At 34.2% G+C, this 9,973-nt stretch overlaps 1 protein-coding gene across 1 annotated transcript; it reads right to left on the minus strand.

Moving 5' to 3' along the window:
• Positions 1-367: 367 nt before the first annotated feature.
• Positions 368-5,414, minus strand: LOC136233194 (putative RNA polymerase II subunit B1 CTD phosphatase RPAP2 homolog). The gene is made up of 7 exons (XM_066022803.1): positions 5,179-5,414; positions 3,887-4,480; positions 2,843-3,349; positions 2,558-2,748; positions 2,220-2,483; positions 1,540-1,698; positions 368-613 (listed from the first exon to the last, which is right to left on the minus strand). Exons 2-7 carry the CDS (start codon positions 4,470-4,472, stop codon positions 515-517), a joined length of 1,806 nt encoding a protein of 601 aa, XP_065878875.1. The 5' UTR covers positions 4,473-4,480; positions 5,179-5,414; the 3' UTR covers positions 368-514.
• Positions 5,415-9,973: the final 4,559 nt, after the last annotated feature.

Consider the following 9,973-nt stretch of genomic DNA (forward strand, 5'->3'; position numbering starts at 1 on the left):
TTCACCACATTGAATGATTGATATGAATTAAGCCAATAGTAATAAACATAAAATACAAATAAAGTAACCACAGAACTGTACTAAATTAGGTCTAATTATAATTTGTTTAGTTACAATTAGGATTCCAAGGATTTTTCAATTTGGAATCCTAGAACAACCCCAGATCCCAGATCCTCATACTACATTGGACCGGAACCAAATCTTCGAATTAAATTGGACTGGATTTCTGGGGCAATCTAATTCTGGAAATTTAATTTTCCAATCAAATTATGGGAATTTAATATTGTAAATCCCGACTTTCAATCGATTAATAGAGATCTCTAAATCCCCATATTGGACCGGATTATGCCGAACATAAGACAAAGCATTAAAAAATGTTAAGGTTAGCAATGTCTTTATCAACATTCACAGTAATGTGAATTCAGTTTGTCAAGATATTTACATTTCAGGTATCAAAATTAAAAACTAATGACCAAATATATGCTCATTAACTCTTTCTCCCGAATCATTCATTTTAAGCTCCGCTCATCGCTTGAGGGAGTCGGCCAAGAGGCATGATCAAATCCTTCATAACCTCGTACTCTTCGGCACTTATCCGAGCACCATCTACAACCTATTTTTCCAACAACAAAACCACAATTAGAGTCAATGCACTAACTTGCAATGCAATCAGTTTAATTTACAACTCTCTATTTTAACTAACAAAATTTCTTCCTCGTGGGTTCGTAAGAGTATAGGAATGTAATAAATAGATTTTCTTTATCGCCTAGTTTTGTTAACGAATTGCAGCAAAAAGACGTTGTGCTGCTTGGACCGATAAGCACAAGATACTAAAATTCATACAGAGGTCATGTTGGAGGAGGAGCTTCTGCCCCTTCAATAACTCAAGTTCGAGTCTCAGTCTCGAGTATGATGAGTTGTTGGGAGAGCTTTGACCCTCTATGAGGGTCCTTCTTGGCTTGTACATGGCCAAATTTTGACTTCTGGCCTCCGAACATTAATTTGGTATAAATTATAATTTAGCCACTGAACTATGATGTGGCATGAAATTAAAGTTCATTGGAAAAAGGTTCAACCTTATAAGGCAAAATCAAAGTTCAAGCTTAAGGTGTGTCGTTTTGAACGTATCCATACGGGTATAACTAAATCAAAATTCAATGGCACAAAATTTGGCTGAGTAAAGTGGCCAAAATGTTGTTTTGCCTCGCAGGCAATGTTCGCATCATTATGAATAAGGGCTAGGCTAGGTTAATAAGAAAAAGAAAAGAGTACAAGTGTTTTAACATTATTATCCTATACTCGACATAGATTATCAAATAAGACAACCGAATCTTCAAATTTAATCATCTCTAGAATCCAAAACTAATCCACCAGACTTCAGATTATCAAAATAAAACTGGATCTAAATTAATTTCAACACAAACACACAATGATTGTCCTGATAAATAAAAGTGACACCGCAAATTTTATAATCTTCACATATAATGACACCGCAAATTTCAAAAAGGCTAAACCGGACAGAAATGACAAGGGTCATACCTGGTTAAGTACTAGCCTTCTAGTATTCATGTATGAAGTAAGAGCTGGAATTCTAGATACAGAGAGAGCCTCAACAAAGAGAAAAGCAATGAGTTGCCATTGTTTCATTCTGAACGCAGGAACTGCATCGACAAACGACATTGTCTCCAATAAGCATGCCTGCATTGAACATTTTTGAGACCAGCTCAACTCACAAGTTTTTGGACATAAAATTGTTAATAATGTAAAAAAACTATGGAGTCTAGAACCCAAAAAAAAAAAAAAAAAGACATATATATAGCAGTCACCGAAGATGCGAATTAAGGGTCAAAATGGCCCCTGAAGTTGGCAGAGATGATCAATTTAGCCCAAATAAAAGTGTAGGTATAAACTCAACCCTGAAGTTAGCAATATTTGACAAATTATCCCAAATACAATCAGTTTCAGTATCCAAAAGTTTGTCAAATTTGGACTAATTTGTCAAGTATTGCCAACTTCAGAATTGGTTTGATACGAAAACTTCAATTTGAGCTAAACTGATCTTGTCTGCCAAACTTCAGGGACCATATTATTGACCCTTAATTCCAGAAGATGCACTGCCTGCCACTGATTTTTTTATTTTAAGAATCATCCTAGAGAAAGTCATTATGAATCATTCAATCATAAGGTAATTATTGCAACGAAGTTTCAAAGATCCGTACCACTCCTTGTTCCAGTGAGGAAACCGGTACTCGCAGACCAAGTTCAGCAACAAGTCCAGGGAAAGCCCGACCAAGACAGCCCTCAACAGTCAGCTTGATTTGAGAAGAACGACCATCTTGCAAGACAACCTTCCTTGGATACTCCCTCCCATTAACAGATAAATAATCTTCATGAGAACTTTCATCACGCCCATATATATATGCCAAAGAAGATGAAGTTACCCATGCAAAGAGTGCCATCCACATTGTTGCAAAAGGAGATAACTGAAAAAGGTAGGTTGAGCGTAAATCTAAAATGGTTGAAATACCATCAGATTTGAGCTCCATTACAAACTTACCATTAAACTGAATTCTTCCGGAGGAGCATCAAACCATGAATCTTCATGGTCAAATACATCAGGTTCCGGCATCTTCTTCAGTCGCCACTTGTGAGAAGCAGAACCATTTTCATCCGAATTGACATTCCCCATTGAATCTCCTCGATCCAAATCAGGTGGATATTCAACGAGGATGACTCCAGATTTCCCAACTGAAAATTTATGCAAGAAAAACATGAAGAATGTCAGTGTCAATAAAAAATACCTCAATTCATGTGACAAAAGATTAAAAAGAATAAACATTACTGGCATCCGGATGTTCTTCTATATCTTCCATTTCCCTAACTTCACAGAGATCTCCACCTCCAGAATTATTAACTTTATCATCAGCCCAAGTAACAGAGCGGTTCAATTTCTTTGTACCAGAAGCCTTAAGAGTCGGTTTAAGCTTAGCTTCACTCAAATCGGCTGCTGCTTCTGCCTTGACCTCAGACTCTTCTGCTTCAGCATTGCTTAAAGGTGAAGAAAGGTCTTGACCACTGAGTTCAACTTTCACGACCTCTTTACTCTTCCTCGCTTTTGGCTTTCTTGATGTCTTAATAGAGTCATGTTTTGAAGGAGAAAATGACCTTACACCTCGACTTTCTGCACCCTTTTTTTCTTGCAATGCTATATTAGAGGTAGTGTTTGTTGAACCTGAGGGGTCTTTCGTAATGCTGTACTCATCATTGGTGATTATGATACTACTGAAGTCCATGTCATTAAAGAAAGAAGCTGTTTTATTAGCCTGTTTGGCAGAGATAGATGTTGATCCTGCAAATATAATTCAATTTCGTAACAAAAAATATCCGAGGAAATAGCCACTTGCAAAAACAAGAGAGAAAGAGGAAACTCATGCGGTAACAAAAAAACATCAATAGAAACAAGATCATACACCATGTAAAATCTTCAACTGCTCGGATAGAATCATGAAACCTCTAACATGCCATTAACAAAAGTTCTTCACTTCTTTTTTTACCAAAAAGAGGGCAACAGAAGGAAGACAAAACACTCAGCTCTTCGTGTATAGTGGTTTCAAAATTATCAGTTAACTTATCCAGGTGGAACTTGGTTTTGATCATGAAGAAATACAAATACAAACAACAGAAAGCGTACATAAAAGAAATCTGTCAATCCAAATGAGTTTTGAAACCTAAGATAAACATTGGTGTTCCAACACGAAATTGTCAAGTGCTAGATAAGAGTCTATCAAAATGAAAACTAAATGGATCAAAAGGAAAATTATCAACAGCATTGACAAAAAAATTCAATAGTAACAGGTGATATAAAGCTGGTATTTAGCATTCAAACCTTCTTGGTAAGTTTTGGATGGTGAAGTCTTAGAATGGCGATCTCTTTGTGGAACATAGCCTTCAATTGCATTTGATGCACCAATCCACTCTTCCAAAGATACTTCCCCAGAACCAGTTTCCATTTTCTCCTGGATTTTTAACTTAGACGAACCTAAGTCGTTCTTTTCCCCCAAATCCTCAGAATCTAAGCGCGAATTATCAAACCTCCCCAAGATATCATTAAGCTCGGCCAGATTCCGAACTGAGCATCTCTCTTCCGGCAAGCTCTTCCCAAAAGCTCGACTACTAACTATGCAACTCGAAGAGCAATACATGTATGTCTCATTTAGATCATACACCTTGTGCTCCTTCAATGAAATGTGATATCTGCCTTTCTGAGGAGCATCTGATGGCAGAGAATTGCTGCAAAGTGGGTAGCCACAAATTTTTGCTAACGAACGCTCGATAACAACATCTTGATAGTCACCACAAGACATCAACGATCCAGCTGCAAATAACTGTCCTTCATTTTTTATGCCTTCAAGAAGGAAAGTTTGTATTTTGTGAACTGTGCTTTTCACAGAAACCGAGTTGTCCTTAGACATTGTTGAATCTGCCAAAACAACAAAACACATAATCATGAGCAAGCAACCGGGGATATCACCATGGTCTATGAAAACGCAACAATAGCAAAAAAAAAAAAAACTCATACTTTTGATGTCAAAATCAGCAAATATTACAGAAAGAAGTTAAATTAGAACGAAATTAACAACTAAACACATTACATAATAATTTTAAAGTGAAGCCACATGCCATTTACCAAATCAGAATTCATAACCTAGCTCTTTAATTCAGCTTCCAAGCAACAAGCAAGAATCGCATGTTTCAATGTAATATAAAAATAATTCAACATCGTCACAATTTGATGATTCAGCATAAACCATTCCATTTAAACCATAAATAGCCATCAACATATCAACAAGCATTTCTGACATATATGCAAGGATAGAACTATCAGTTATTAACATTACAAAATCAAACCATAAAAACAAAGCACTCAATACTACCATATGCATCAGAAAATAAAATTCATATTATTTAATATTTTACAGGAGTATAAAATAACATCACCATATGAATTTACAAACCTGCGAAGCATTTAGACAGTAAACTACAATACAAACCTGTAGAAAATGAAATCAACAAACCTAAGTTTATTAAAATGAAATCAATAAACCCAACAACAAACATCTTTCTTCTACTTAATTAAAAACTTTCGATATATACACTTCAGTAGAAATTTCCACAAACCTGTGAAGCCGTGCAGTAGGAGGCGTTGAAGTTGTCCGGCCGGAGGCTTTGAGGCGGCGCAAGCCTTGCCACGGCGGAAGCAAGGTATTCAGGCGGCCGGCCGTATGAATATGGAAGAACGGGTGGCGGCAGTCGGAATGGGGAAGGAATCAACAGGTGCTGAATAAATCGCGATTTCTCAGCCCTTATTTGGAAGAAGAAGAAACAGAGGAATGGGGAAGGAATCAACAGGTTAATGTAGATAAATGGGAGCAAGCTGAAGTTAAATATCAAGTTAACTGAGAGTTGTTTTTTTTTTTTTTTAATAAATGAAGATGAATTGAAATTAAATGTTTAATTCTTTTAACCTGAGGTTTAATGGAAGTAAATTAAATTCTTTTAACCTCCAAATTAAATAGGATTTTGCTATTTACCATCTTTAAATTACTTATCATCACTTCCTCTTGGATATTTTTGTCCTTTTTATTTTTCCATTTAAAAACTTTATATCCTCTCTTCCGAGTCAAAAATTGGATTTGTGAAAAATGAATCCGAGAACGTCGAGAAAATCGAAACTATCGTTCCTATTTACACTAATTGAAATTCGTCTCCAAAAACTAACTGATCCAATCAATATATAAAAAAAAAAATTCAAACGAAATGTGCTAAACGGGTGATTCACACCATTCCGCCTAGGCAGAAACGGATGAACTATGAACTATGATAGCTCATCCGTTTTTGCCTAGGCGGAATGGTGTGAATCACCCGTTTAGCATATTTTGGATGAATTTTGTGATGGAACTCGTGTTTTCGATTCGATTTTCAAATAAAAATACTTATCCGAGGAATCATTAGTCTTTTTCCTTTACCGTGTTTAAGTCCCATGAATGTTGTTCGGGTTTTTGAATTTCGAAGAAATTTGAGAGAATTTCAGTTTTTGAGTTTAAAAAATGAAAAAGGCAAAAGTGTCTGTGATAAGTCAGTTGGAGGCGGTCAATAGCAATCCACATTAAATATCAAGTGAGAGGACGGTGATAAGTCAGTTGGAGGCGGTAAATAGCAATCCACATTAAATATCAAGTGACAGATAGTTTTCTTAATTTTTTTTTTCTTTGTTTTTGCAAAATAAATTTAACTTTTCTTGCTCTTAGTGTTTAAACTCTCAAATCAAGTTAAACATTTAAAATTATTTACATTCTATAAACTTTCAAACAAGGTTAATTTTTAACTTTACTTTCCTTCACTTTCTATTACCTCTTTTAACTCTCACCTCTATTAATCTCCAAACTCTCAAACAAAGGTTTAGGGTTCTGTTCTGTAAAGCTAAAAAATATAACGTTTTATATTTTTTTTCTTTTTATTAATTTTTTAGATAAAAAAAGACAATTCTAAATTAAAAAATAAATAAATGAAAAATCGGGTCACGCCGGTTCCCGAACGGACCGCCGAGGTTCCGGTTTGACCCCGAGTCTCTCCGGTTATTTGAGTATTCAAATAACTAGAGTGGTTTAGACCGGTTTTCTGGACGGTTCCCGGTCTGATCGGTCCAGTCCGAGCCTGCTAACATTGACAGACAAGAATGGCACACAATGTGCATGTGTGTGTGTGTGTGTGTGTGTATATATACACACACATAGTGACTGTTCAAAAATAAAGCGGCCTGGATCGTGTTTATACGTTCGAAATCGAGAGTCTCCGGTTTTCTTGGATTAGTCCTTTTTAGTTTTTTTATCCTTAAGCGATTTTTAGTCGTCTGTGTTCCGCCTGGACATCGCCTAAACGACGATGAACAAAAAACGTTTTTGAACAGTGTGACATGGTTATTAATAAATTGTGTTTATTATTGTCAGGTATTTTAGTTTAATTGTGTTCGCTACTTGTTTTCATGATATTTTTCAAGACTTTAAGGACATTGTCTAGTAATTTTTTTGTTATTATATTACATGTCAATATTATATTTTATTTGTTTGAGTTCGTTCATTGATACTGTTTGTATATTTTTAAAGATATATGTTACAAATTTACATGTTGTATTCTTGCTATAAGTAATTTTTTATATAGTATAATATATATTTTAATTGAATTTATATAGTAATTTGTTAATTAACAAATAAAAACATACAAATCCACTCATTAATGTTGGCTTGAATGGTTAAGAGTTTCAAGTCGCTTAAACTAGATCTCGAGTTTGAGTCCTAACGTACGCAGAAAACTTAATTGGTGTAGGATAAAAGGCGACCAACGATCCTCAAACTGAGAAATCGTATAAACTATACCAATTCGATTAATTTTGAGAGCCTTGTTCGCTTACTAACGCTTTGTAGGTCGGGTTAGGTTCAAAATGATCCCAATGTTAAGTGTGATTAGTTTATTCCAAATTAATTTGATATTAATTCAATTTTAAAATTTATAATACTTGATCAATTAGTCATAACTTCATTGTGATTAACTTTCAATTTGTAAGTTCTAGCTCTAGTCTTACAATTATGTCAACAATCTCATTCAATGCAATGCAAGCAAGTTTTAACTTCGAATTCTCTATTTTAAGCAATGTCTCAATGTAGTCACAATCAGTCTTCTAGATTCCGCTACGAACTTTAGGCTCTTTTATATCCTTTAAGTCTTTTACACTTTCATTTGATTAGAAGTTAGATCCAATTTACAGTACTTTTTATAGTTTTAGATAAAACTACTGGCACGCTCGCAATCCACCCAAGAAAGGCACCAAACAGATGTACATAGAGCTTCTTAATGATCTCTAAATGTTATTAGTACATGGATGTAGAATATTAACTAATAACTATGTAAGATATCTTTCTCAGTATAGAAGGTCATAATTTTTATGATGTTTAAAATAAATATATTATCTTAGATAATAATGTGCATTAAAAAGCAAAGACATTGTTTTTTAGTCATGTCATTATGGTTATTGATTATTAAAAATTCATTATGAAAATAACATGCATGTGCAGTAGTAATCTTTATGGTTATAAACGTTATATGTGGTAAAGTTCTATTATGAATTATTTTGATATATAATATTTTACTTGGTTTTATCCTTTGACTAAGCTCATTCTAGAGTTGGGAACCGATGTGAAGGAATTTCTAAGTTGATTCCAATACGAACTAAAAATTCTATAAAGAATCATTACAACGAACACGATATTTGCCAACGTAGCCAATGCAAACAGAGACTTCCACCACGAAGTCTGTGTTGAAACACAATTTCCATGAGTCATCAACAATATTGAGTTGCTGAAGTTGTTCCTCCATTCTCAAGCCAGTAAACCCTAACAGTCAGACCAGTCGAAGAAGAAAGTCAAGCAATAGGTGAACCCTAGCCATCAAACAAACGAAGAAGAAAGTCTCTCAAAAGGAGAAAACTCTCTTAACATGAGCAAAAGGCTAATACCGTCAAACAACTACATAATGCCAAATTTCTTGATGAACTCCACGAAAGTATATTTGTTGATTTATATTGGGTTTGGTTATTTTCATCCGGTTTCAGTCACTTTCAGGTGATGTTTGAGTGGATAAAAGTCATAGTAATGACATTCACACTTTTTAAACTCAAGAGTTATTTCACGAAACCACTTGAATTTAGTTTTTTAGAATTGTTTCAATATATGTTACACGACTTTCATACACTTTCAATCACTTCCACATAGTGAAAGTAGATGGAAGTCATATGCAACTAAGTGTACTTATTTCATGGAACCGTTGATTTAGTTTTTCATATTAGTTTCAATCATTTTTACAAAGCTTTCAATGAGTTTAAGTCACTTTCATACACTTTCACCCACTTTATACATGTAGGTGAAAGTCATAAATAATTGCATTTAAACATATATGAAAATTGTTATTCCATGAAACCTTTGATTTAATTTTTCAGAATAATTTTAATCACTTTTATAAGGTTTTCAGAGAATTACAGTCACTTTCATATACTTTCAGTCATTAAATTCTACCTTAATTTAATGACGCCCAAGGTTAATGTATTTAAACTGCAGTTCACTACTCTTATGAAGTGTTATGAATGTCATGTATGTTATTATGATATATCTAACGAATTGTGACGGATAAACTCAGTCATTAAGATGAATCTTCATTAAATCTTTAGGCACAATATGCACCACATTTTTATGCATGACAAGTGTAATATGTATTTATCGTTGAATTATAACAAAATGCATATATAAGGCACATAAACTTGGAACTTTATAAAAAAATCTATCCATTATTTAAGGCTATCATGTTATTTGATATCAACTGACACAAAGGAGCTTGAGTAACTGTAGATTATCTGGGTGTGATTAGTTTTTTAATAAACATGTATAAAGTTACTAAAGCCATTATAAGTAGATGAATTGCCAAATTAGGTAAATAAACGTTAAGTCCTGAGCTAACTACAAGGAGAGTGCAAGTGTCGGTTTCAAATGAGAACATAAATTTATGCAAATCTACGTGTCATACAAGGTTTTTAGGATGTTGTTTCACTCATATTTTAATTTGAGCCAATTTCGTAATTAATCTACTTAATTTGGCCCAAATGGTAAAATTAATGGAGCTGGGGGTAATTAGGCAATTTAATTTGACTTGAATTTGGTATTATTTCGCCAATTATACATTTTTTCGTCAAAATATGTGAGACATTAGAAGTATTGGACCGATTTAGTAATTTACCAATTATTCTGGCTGAATTGGATAATTATCCAATTAAATCAATGATGGAGCTGCTACAAATTCGTGGAAGCTGGGAAGTGGAGATACTGGGGAGGTAGTGTAGCTGAAACATGGGTTAGTGGGGGAAAGCAGT

This window comes from Euphorbia lathyris, chromosome 6 (genome assembly GCF_963576675.1).
Source record: "Euphorbia lathyris chromosome 6, ddEupLath1.1, whole genome shotgun sequence".
Lineage (NCBI taxonomy): Eukaryota > Viridiplantae > Streptophyta > Magnoliopsida > Malpighiales > Euphorbiaceae > Euphorbia > Euphorbia lathyris.

What these genes read in the sequence shown, in the direction of transcription:
- LOC136233194 (XM_066022803.1), bottom strand. Translation starts at nt 4,472, where the DNA reads ATGTCTAAGGACAACTCGGTTTCTGTGAAAAGCACAGTTCACAAAATA. An exon ending in CGGAAGAATTCAGTTTAATG is followed by an intron (nt 2,484 to 2,557) that starts GTAAGTTTGTAA and finishes TACCTTTTTCAG; the next exon opens with TTATCTCCTTTTGCAACAAT. An exon ending in GAAGGCTAGTACTTAACCAG is followed by an intron (nt 614 to 1,539) that starts GTATGACCCTTG and finishes TTGGAAAAATAG; the next exon opens with GTTGTAGATGGTGCTCGGAT.